This window comes from Sinocyclocheilus grahami, unplaced genomic scaffold, assembly GCF_001515645.1.
Source record: "Sinocyclocheilus grahami isolate Dianchi unplaced genomic scaffold, SAMN03320097.WGS_v1.1 scaffold627.1, whole genome shotgun sequence".
NCBI lineage: Eukaryota > Metazoa > Chordata > Actinopteri > Cypriniformes > Cyprinidae > Sinocyclocheilus > Sinocyclocheilus grahami.
In genome coordinates, this window is record NW_015505806.1 from 18,391 (window position 1) to 30,108 (window position 11,718).

The 11,718-nt window shown below is 36.3% G+C and overlaps 1 protein-coding gene across 1 annotated transcript in view; it reads left to right on the plus strand.

The window, feature by feature from the left end:
* The window catches only part of LOC107557977 (tropomyosin alpha-1 chain-like), a 25,213-nt gene that overhangs the window by 11,352 nt on the left and 2,143 nt on the right, over positions 1–11,718 (plus strand). Inside the window, exons 4-6 of the mRNA XM_016241575.1 lie at positions 2,787–2,862; positions 5,017–5,079; positions 5,300–5,369. Of these exons, the coding sequence (XP_016097061.1) occupies positions 2,787–2,862; positions 5,017–5,079; positions 5,300–5,369 (209 nt within the window). The remainder of the gene's footprint in view (positions 1–2,786; positions 2,863–5,016; positions 5,080–5,299; positions 5,370–11,718) is intronic.

Below are 11,718 nucleotides of genomic sequence, written 5' to 3' on the forward strand. Positions count from 1 at the left end.
GTTGTTGTTGTTGTTGTGATCATAAACTGTATGGATGTGATTACACGCAATACACCAAGCTTTTCCCTCACCATTGTAACGCGCTGCTTTTACAAGGTTCAGTGAAAACGTTTCAGCTTTCATTTTCCTTTTTCACCCTGAAGAAGATATCACAGGTTCATCAAGTTCGTCGAAATGATCCATCCTCGATCACTTTTAATCAGCTTTGACGAAACTCCTCTCAGCTAGCATGTCTTTTCAAAGTGAAATTAGCCTTGTCACGTGACCTGAATACAGCGCGCTGATTCGCTAAAATGGACTTATTGGCTTCTGTTCAAAAACAACAAGGGCGCTTGTCGGCTTCTGCCAAGTAGATATAACTGCAGACCGGAGATCTCCAAAATGGGGCGTGAACTCCAAATGTGGGGCGGGGTCTCCTCCCGCAAAGGCTTTCACCATTGGCTCTGGCTTCAGCCAATTGTTATTGACTTGCATTTCAAAATAAAACTTTATAAATTTAACATTGTTTGTAGTTCATCTAAAATAAAATATGCTATATAAATAAATATTCTCCGTGAGAGCAGAGCCCAAAGCTCGTGGCCAGTGGTGTTCGGACTGGAGTTTGAACATCTGCTTCATGATGTAAACGGGAATCACCCACAAGCTCTCCCTCGAGCAGTCCCAGCCCAGCGCAGGGGAAAGATCGCTCTATCGCTTTGTTCTAAGCAACGGGGCGTCCCGGGGCTCGAAATTCGCAGGGAAGGAGGGAGTAGTGACGCTGGGTGTAACTAAAAAGGTGCCATTGTCCGGTGAGGTCCAGTTGGGGAGTTACGGAACAATCTCATATCTTATTAACTGTTTATCTCCTGAACTGCAGCTTTCTTTACCACGCCAATCCTGCCGTGCAGTCAATTTCACTGGTTAAGGTTAGGGTCAGGTGTGGGGTAGGTTTAGGGGTTAGCATTTTTTGTAGCATAATGTAGGAAATCAACACTTTAATTGACACAACCAATAAAATCTTTAGAATCAGCTGTGGGGCGGAGTTTGCACTGAAGTGGATTGGGGGGAAAATTGCGCATGCGTGTCATGTGCCTGTCTGTCAATGGGAGGAAGCCACGCCCTATTTTGGAGCTCCCACCCCGTTTTGGAGTTCCTGCCCCCATTTGGAGATCTCCGGGCTGCAGTTATACCCTTCTCGCTTCTGCAGTAAAACGTGAAATCGCGATGCTTTGAAAGTGGACAAAACCGGCTTTTTGACACAACGTGTTTAGGGTTCGGATCGCGCTATATGTGGAGAATAATACACGGCAATCAACTCTTTTTTTATTTATTTATTTATTTTTTATTTTTTATTTTTTAAAGCGGCGTTTATCGGCTTTTGCAAATGAACTCTTCATTTATTATATATAAATGTGTGTGTGTGTGTGTGTGTGTATATATATATATATATATATATATATATATATATATATACACACACACACACACTTTTTTATATAATATTTATAATATGCTATAAAATGAAGCATTATTTAAATGCATAATAATTTTAATTATATAAAACATTTAAAATGTATAGTGTTTTGTTTTTGTTAATTTTTTTAAATTTAAAATGCACTGACTAGACATTGTTTTTTGAAAGTTTTGAAAGCCGTTGAAATGCCTCTGCATATAGCAGAAAAATCAAGGGCATTGTGGACGGTTGTAGTTGTGATGCTGTTTTTGGCCTAAACAACTGACGTGAGCTGTTTGCGTAGAGCCAGTGGGTTCCTGAATAAACAGCAATTTGTAGAGCCACTAGGCTGCATTTCCCTTCCTTTGTTTGCCCACACAGAGGCCCTCTGTCTCCAGCCCAGTGCGCCTGCATAGAACCACTCTGTACCGAGACCTGGTGTAGCTCTTAAGTGCTTTTTCCCTCACATTCATCTGTTCTGATGGGGACTGTTGTGATATTACAAGAAAACACGGGTTTAGAAGATAACAGAGCTAACAGATGGAATAACATCTGCAAAGTAAAATTTATAATGCTGATGATACAATTATTTATTCAGCTGCATCCTCGGTGGCTCAAGCTATTGAAATCCTTCAGGACTCTTTTTATACTTTTCAGCTTTATTACAAGTCAAGTCAAGTCACCTTTATTTATATAGCGCTTTTAACAATACAGATTGTGACAAAGCAACTGAACAGCATTAATTAGGAAAATAGTGTCAATAATGCAAAATGACAATAGTAAACACTCATTTTTCAGTTAAAGACAGTTCATCATTGAATTCAGTGATGTCAACATCCAGCTCAGTACAGTTTAAATAATATCTTTGCGTACACACAAGAAAAAGAGAAACTAATGACTTCCTGCCAAGCCACATGTCCTTTCACACTTAGTTTGAGCAAGCAGATGCTTGCAGTTCAGCATGGGAAAAAAAAAAGATTTGCCGTATTTTGTAATCTGATCAAATATAGCTTTGTTGTTTCGTTTTGTTTTTGATTTGTTTTGGTTTGTTTTTGTTCTTTTTCTTGTCTTTTGTGTTTTTGTCTTTTATTTATTTATTTTTTAGGTTTAATTTTGTTTTCTTGTGATGTTTTCTTGTTGTTTTTGTTTTATAGTTGTTTCTGTGTGTCTTTTTCTGTTCTTTAGTTTTTTTTTTATTGTTTTTGATTTTGTCTTTTTTCCTTGTTTCTTTGTTTTCATGTGTTTTTTTTTTTGTACCTCTGTTCCAACCTGCTTCTGGTTCTCCTTCTCTCAATGTACCTTTCCTCCTCTTGTTCTTCCTCCTCTCCTCTGCGACCTATGTGTAAAACACCAGCAAGTGCGCTGAGCTTGAGGAAGAGTTGAAAACTGTGACCAACAACCTGAAGTCCCTGGAAGCCCAGGCTGAGAAGGTAGGTGTGCTGCTGCTGCTCTCCTAGGCACACCGTCCACCCCTCCTCCTCAACAAACAGTGATAACCAGTGCTTCTAAATGTTTAACAATTCATCTTTGTCTGTATAATGTCAGTGAGGGGTTGAATTGTGAGCTTTGCTGAAATTACCAATTTTCTGATTTGTACTGCTGTGGTGCTGGCCTAACTGGTGCATCAACATTTTTTTTTCGGTAACTTGGTGGTAGTGATTATGGTAATTGTTCAGACAGGGATCCAAAATAAACTAACTTCTCTTGGATGTCTTTCTGGATGTATTATTAGGTTGTTTGGCAACATACACAGATGTAATTAAATATTGACTACACCATAGATAGAAATACATAGATGCCTAATTAGTGGCTGTTTCTAAGTAAGTCGTCCGCCATATTGGAATGGTCCGAGTCGGTCTGTGAATACTCAAGAGCAAGTTAACTTCGCTTCTGCATCCGTAGTTATACGTATGTATGAATATCTGAATCTCCAGTAGATTTTAGCAGATGATTTTGCTCAACATTAGCTTACACAATATTACAGGTTTTTGAAATATGGTAACTTTTTAATGTTGAGTTAAAGGGGTCCTATTATGCTCTTTTACAAAGTCTTGATTTTGTTTTGGGGGTGTACTAGAACAGGCTCTCATACTAGGTTGTTCGAAAAACACATTATTTTTCACATATTTTACATTACAACACCTCTCTCCCCAGTCTGGCATGAACGGCTCGAATAGTTCCTGTATCAAATGAAGGCCTGCCTTCTGAAATATGAAATGTGTTGTGATTGGTTAGCTGGGCCAGTGTGTGTTGGGATTGGCAGCACTCGCCGCCTGGTCGGGAAATGTCATGCCCCTTACCATAACCGCCTGCGAGCTTCAGTGTAAATATTGCGTCAAAATCAAATCAATTTGAGCACGATTTAAACCCGGATGATTGTAACCACTCTTAAGTTCGTCTGCCTTGGGAAAGCTAGCGTGTCTCCGACACAGTGATAACACTCTTTGCCTTCTCTAGTGCAGCTCAACCAGGTCTCGTCCCATTCGTCGATATTTGTGATGTCACAAATCCCGGAAAATATGCGTTGTAGTCCAAACGAGTCGTTCATTGTAGTTTTTGAAAAGTGACTTCTGTTAAATAAAATATCTCCTTTTGAAGTGGACTTTGAGCTTTGTAACTTTGTAGATCTTTTTTATGCTCAAACAGCAACATTACAGACTAACTAAAGTTGAAAGTGAAAAAGCGTAATAGGACCCCTTTAATACTAGGGCTGTCAGATCGATTAATCACATCCAGACTAAAAATTAGTTTTGTGGAATGTGTGTGTACTGTGCATTTATAAATATATTTTAAGAAATATATACATGATTCATACAAACATATATATATATATATATGTATATGTATTTCTTAAATGTATACATGTATTTATATATATACACAGTACATACACATTACGTAAAGAAACTTTTATTTTGGATACGATTAATAGCGATCAATCGTTTTGACAGCCCTAGTACATATTAAAAACACAAAACAAACACATTCTCATCTGTGAAAAGTTGTCACATTTCTTTGATAATTTACATGTCAGTGGTTTTTACAACCTGAGGCAGCACAATGTAGTGGCATCTTGGAAAACTCTTGGAAATTTTTACTGTGAGTGATGACACACTGACCAAGATACATTCCAAGATAGCGGACACATCATTGTGTCTGATGCGGTTGAATGTGGCATCTACCTATACATATCTACACAGTCGAAACATACATTTAATTTTCAGATTGACAGTGGACACAGTCATGTTCAAGTAAAAAACCACAGTTACCAGTCACTCGCTAGTTATCAATAATCAAAATAAAGGTAATATCAATTTTGTGTGTGAATGTGAAATTTCTACAGTTACAACTACTCTTAAACTTCTTGCTGGTGCTCAAGTCACTACTATGGCAACCGAAGTAGATATAATTGAATATTGACTACATAATGTTGTCATTTACAAAAGGTGGTCAGTCCTAGAGATCAGACTTGGGACGAAAAATCAGGTTTATGTGCCGTAACAAACAGTCTAAGTGTGCTATTGAGCAGAGTGCTAATGTAGTGCTAAGTGCTCATGTGTGCTGGTTTGTGTTGATGTCTGCAGTACTCGCAGAAAGAAGACAAATATGAGGAGGAGATCAAGGTCCTCACTGACAAACTGAAGGAGGTATGAACATCTTTATCATATGATATTTAGTCATCCTTCTGTCCAGGGGAGGCTAGTATGTCAAGTCTTACTTGACTATATGAATAGTTTTTGATTACCATCATGGTGTATACATCTCACATAATAATAATTTATTTGATAAAAAAAAACAATTTCACCAGTTCTGGGCATTTAAATAATTTATTAGCTAGAAATGACTAACTTTTTTTTTCTGCTGCAGGCCGAGACCCGTGCCGAGTTCGCTGAGAGGTCAGTCGCCAAGCTTGAGAAGACCATTGATGACCTTGAAGGTACGACTTTCATTTTCATTCATTCATGTCATTTCAGTCCCGGTCCCATTTTTATTCATGCGTGTGGTTGTGAAGTATTCAGAGCGATGACTGCTTTCGCTTCAGGTCATAAAGCCTTCAACCTTTTAATTCTCTACTGTCATTCTGTTCCTCAAACCTTCTGCCCTACTGGCTTTCTTATCGTTCAGTCGCACAGTTAAGCATTACCTCTTGCGAAGAGACCAGTCATTGTGCAGATCCACACACAGACTTCACATTGTTTTATAAGATGACACCCGTGTTATTGAGGTGCAATTACACGCAGCATTTAAACTAGATTAGGCTTTTATGAGCTGCTGTTAAATGGTCTTCTCCCGTCCTGCTCATTTGGATTTACACAAGCCCAAGTTCATTTTCATAACTGTAACGCCGTGTTTGCACTTTAATGTATCTATGATAATTCAACATCCTGGTCAATGAGGCATCAGTAAGAACCTTAACAGGGGTAGTTTATCCAAAAATGAAAACTGTTATTTATTCGCCTTCATGTCGAACCTGTTTGATTTCATTTACTTCTGTGGAACATGAACAAAGTTCACATGTGAATTCCCAGAGTGCTTCTTTCCCACTTTTCCCATAATAGGAATTGATAATGAGTCCCAAAATGACAATAAAATCACCTTGAAAGAATATTTACACAACTGTTCAAAGGTTTGGAAGGTTTTTTATTTTTTTACAAAAAAAATTGTTCAGAGAGGACGCATTAACTTGATCAAAAGTTATAGTTCAGATATTTATAATGTTACATAAGATTTCTATTTTACATAAATACCCTTTAAATAAACTTTGTATTCATTAAAGAATCCTGAAAAAAAGTGAATCATGGTATCCACAAAAATAAGCAGCACAACTGTTTTCAGCATTGAAAAGAAATGTTCCTTGAGCAGAAAATCAGCAAATGATTTATAATTTCTGAAGGATCATGTAATAATGATGCTGAAAATTCTGCTTTGCCATCACAGGAATAAATTACGTTTTAAAATCTATTCAAATAGAAAACGGTTTTAGTTATTTTAAATTGTAGTAACATTTTTATTTTTTTCTGTATTTTTGATCAAATTAATGCAGCCTTGGTGACTGAGCATAAGACACTTGTTTTTTCAAAAACATAAAAATCTTACCGACCCCAAACTTTTAAACAGTAGTGAATTTATTTTATATTATTGGCATGTGCTAACACACAACCTTTGACATACTGTAAAAGCAGTGTATGACTTGTGCACTATATAAAAAGAATGCAAAATATTCAAGACACGGAGGTTTGATATCAATGACAAGAGAAACAGAAACCAGTGACACCTGGAATAACATCTAGACAAGCCATATCTGAGTTGAATGAGATTTAAGAGCTACAAAAGGCTTGAAAAGAGGTGTTCTGGGTGTTTTGCAGAAATGAAATTGTTTTCCACTGAAGAATGAAAGTCATGCCGGTTTTGAGGGTGAATAAATCATGACAGATTTAATTTAACATCTTGTTCAGTAAGTGACCTGCGAGCGACCCAGTTTGGTATTTCACGGTGGCTCTGACGAATGTGTCATGGTCTTTGCCTTGTGTTTCAGTTCCTTTCCATTCCTCCTTAACTTTATTTTCTGTTTTCCCTCCACCTCTCGCTGTCTGTCACTCTGTTCACCGGGGCCGGTCTTGCCACTGGATTGGATGCTTCACTCCTGCACCTGTTTTTATCCCTTCCCTCCACCTCTTCCTCTCCACCCTTCTCTGTCTCCCCTCCATCAAACACACCGTCCTGAATCCTGATAGATGAGTTGTATTCCCAGAAACTCAAGTACAAAGCCATCAGCGAGGAGCTGGACCACGCTCTCAACGACATGACTTCAATGTAATTCATCTGCGATCTCTGCCTGTGCCCTTCCCCCATTACTCATAATTCCCCTCTCACCCGCTCTAAATAAGGTCTTGTATCTTCATTCTTTTTAAAACTCTATCTCTGTAACTCTACAAGACTTATGGGTCCTGTACTGTTATTTGAGGTATTTTAAGTATTTTGCTTATTGCAAATCCATCCATGTGTTAATGTTAAGGCCATGGCTTGTAGAGTCAGTGTATATGAGTCTTGTGATTTGAAGTCATAACTATTGTATTACTTTTTTTAAATCTTGTGAGAAAACAAAACTTCTAACTCAAAACTTTGGTTACATTTTTGCTACTAAGGCTGGGTGATACAGCTTTAAGTTTATTTATATTTTGTTATAAAAATGTAAAATTAAATATTAAAAAAAAAAAAATATATATATATATATATTCAATTGAAATGTTTGAGAAAATGTTTTTTAAAAAAAGTATAAAAATGAAATATTTTTTCCACTAAATAAATGCTCAGAATATTTCATTTTTGTTTATATTAACATAACATGCATGTAAAAAAATTAATACACCCACTACCTACCGTTCAGACGTTTGAGGTCAGTAAAGTAAGATGCTAAAATTAAAAATAATATAAATTAATAAATATATGAAAATGTATATTATTAATTATTAGATTAGAAATGATAGAAAATATTACTAGTCTTCAGCAAGGATGCAGTAAATTGATTACTATTACTGTTCTTTTTAACCATTTAAAGGAACATATTAAAAGATTCGTAAAATTTTTTTTTTTTTACAAAAATATTAAGCGGCAAAAATTGTTTTCAACATTAAGAAATGTTTCTTAATCACCAAATCGGCATATGAACATGATTTCTGAAGGATCATGTGACACTGAAGACTGGAGTAATGATGCTGAAAATTCAGCTTTGCATCACAGGAATAAATTACATTTTAAAATATATTTAAATAGAAAACAGTTCTTTTAAATTGTAATAATATTTCACAATTTTTCTTGGTGTACATGCGTCTTTCAAAAACAGTGAAATCTTACCAACCCCAAGCATTTGAAAAGGTAGTGCATATTTTTAACAAAAACATTTTGACACGGGGATTTCTGTGGGAAAAAAAGTCATCACTGAATCAAAGTCGGTTTAAACCGATTCACTGAAAAATGTACTGATTCATGAACTGAATTTCCTGATATTGTTGCTATTCTGACTTGAGAAATCCGTCTAATCTCAAAGTCATTTAACTATCTTTATGAAAGTTAAACAAGTAATTGTATAACACAATAATATAGAGAGCTTTCTAAAGATGGACTATATGACCCAGCCCTACTGGCAGTACTGTGAAGTCTTAACCCCAAAGCATGTGATGTATAGTCAGAAATGCTCCACGTTTTTACAGTGGGAAATGTTTCATGCTCCGTGACTTCCTGTGTGTTCCTCTCCTCTGGTGTAAAATTGATCTACTAACAAGGTCTTCTTCTGTTCAGAAGATAGGCCCACAGCCTGCTGTGTAGAGATGCTTTCTGATCGTATCTGTCGTGTCATATGTAGTAGTTGTTTAGGAGCGTGAACTGCTTGGTAAGTCAGCCGTGAGGTTGTTTGGCTCCTCTCTATGGCCATTCAGCATTTATCAGGGATATAGCATTAGCCGGATATGTTTCTGATATCAGAGATTAATGGAGACTCTGTAGAATAAATAAGCATCGTGGCTCCTGTATGTGGTGGTTTCTTCCCTCTTCTTGTGTTTGATTGCTTTCTCTGTCCCTTCCATCACCTTTTTTCTTTTCACTTTTCCTTCCTGCGCAGATAAATTGTTCATCAAAGACGCGTCCCGCCGGCTGAACGACTTCACTCTGCTCTTTCCAGCCTTTCTTTTCCTCTCATCCCTCTACATTGTGTTTTGTTATCCATCTATTCTTGTACAGAACCTTTAATTATTTTGGCTTTATGTAAAACTATGTAAACATCTCATTTTTGTCCTTTTTGTTCTTTACTTCCTTTTCAGTTCTATGTGCTTTTATTGCTGTGGCTCTAATAAAGTCAGAAGCACTGGTAGAAGTCATGGGTTTCTTCTATGGTTATTATATGAGACATTATAGCAAGGAGAACGTGAGCTCTCGTTTCTTAATAAAGGCGATATTTTCATGTGGGGAAAGTTCCTAAAGCGCTGCACGTTGGTTTCCCCATATTTACATGATAGGCAAATTCATTCTCTCCTACTATTCAAATATCTGTGGCTTTTTAATCAGGTTTTCTCATGGAAGTAGATGACGGTCAATTCTGTTCTAACGTCTGTTTATTAAACCGCATGATTACCTGCCATTTATAAGCTGTGTTTGTACTGCACTAGTAGTAAATGTCAGTAAAAGTATCCACCTGTGCCGATAAACCTATTCTCTCAATTTGCGAATGGAGAGGCTTCACAAGCTAGCATCACCAATACTTAGGGTTGTGGTTTTAAACAAACCCTAAAACCAAAATATAAGTATTAAACGCCACTGAAAATGAATCATACTTCAAATTGTGTTGCGTGTTGAGGAGAGATCTCCCAGACCTGCATTAAGAGAGCAGATCTGAGCCATTTGAGAATATTATGTCTAATACTCAGAGCACCCTAGCAACCGTTTCTTCAGAAAATCTAAAAGTTATATTTCTATATTATGTAATAACACCCTATTATTATTATTATTTTAAAACATTCCCCACTTTTTACTGAAGGAGAGCAGTGTTGCAATAGATATCTTTCAGATTTCATAATTTTACAGTGAATTTTTTGTAACCGTGTTTTAAAACATTCCCCACTTTTTACTGAAGGAGAGCAGTGTTGCAATAGATATCTTTCAGATTTCATAATTTTACAGTGAATTTTTTGTAACATTTTTTTAAAGCTGTAAAATGTATATATAAATTTCATTATTTTTATTTATCGTTTTATATTTATTTAAGTGTTTTATGCATTTTATCTTCCAATGCATGTGTTGTCACTAGTGAAAATAGACGTTTTCACTTCGGGTGACTGCTTTTGTTTTCTCAAAGTCAGCTCTAAGCTCCCAATCTGCTATTTACATATTTTACGAAGGCATGAGAATTAAAATTGAAATACGGTGAATGTCATCCTAGCTAGGGATCTACAATAAGGTTTTTTCCCTTCTACTTTCTTTGTGGCATGAATATATATATTAGGGATGTGCATCTCCATAACTGAGTCTGATGCGATGTGCATCTTGATGCATAGCCAATGATACGATAAATTAAAGATACATATGAAGTAACTACCAGTGCAATACAATTCACCCCTATTACGATGCAGTGGAAAAAAGTATGATGCCATGCAATCCAATATGGTATAGATAATTAGTTTTTATTTCTTTGGTTCATTCTAATTATTTGGTGGAAGATGCAGCTCTACCACTGCCATGATAATCTATATTCTGTGTGACTCTCAGGACACGCCTCGGTCTCCGTAGTGTTGTGATTCGTCATATTCACGTAGCAGCAGAGGTGATGAGAGAATGCGCTACATGTAAAATATTGGTCACAAATTATTGGTCACTTTCTAAATAAAAGTATAGTGCATCTACTAATAATTATATATAAATAAATCCGTTTTTACTGATGCAAATATGTTAGAAACGATGCATCGCGATAAAAATGCCAACTTTTGCGAATCGGTGAATCTTGCCATCCCTAATAAATGAATAAAATGTGTGTGTATATATGAAGACTTCAGATGCAAAAGCCTCTAAGTACGTCTGACGTTTTTCTTTAAAATTAGAATTTCTTATATAGGTTTCTATGTAAGTATTGGTACTTCTGAATGGGTTGAGGCTGGGATTTAACACGTTTGAAGTGAAAGTACTTGATGAACATATACTATGTGTGGAGAGCATTCACTCAGTATTACCTAATTTTTGACCAAGATGACTTTTAGAGGCTTTTGCATTGGAACTCTTCATATATATATATAGTTACATTTAGAGTAGTTAAACTTGAATAAAATATCATTCATTTTATTAGGCTTTTAATTTGTGGGTATATTTTTAATTTACATTCAATTTTAAGTGCAATATTTTTTTCTAATAGCTGAAATTCTGTAATATGAGTATAATGTAACTGAAAATGATTGCATACGGTGATTTAGTTCCTGAAATTAATGATTTGTTCAACATTTCCAAGACCGTCACAAGTAATTTTCACAATTTTGCAACAACTTCGTCTATGTCCATCAAGCCACACACACTCACTGTATGACTGTTGCACTGGGCCGTTCGTATTGTCGAGCTCTGCTAGTGAGTATATGAGCTCTTCCAAACAGCTCTCGGTGTCCTGCTGTCTGATCCCATCAGATTCACCTCCTCCAGGTTGGTTTGAGTAAACCATGAAATGCTACTAACCTCCAGCTGTTCTCATTTCTTCTTCACTCTGTTCTTTCTGTGTTTCTCTCTCTCTCTCTCTCTCTCTCTCTCTCTCTCTC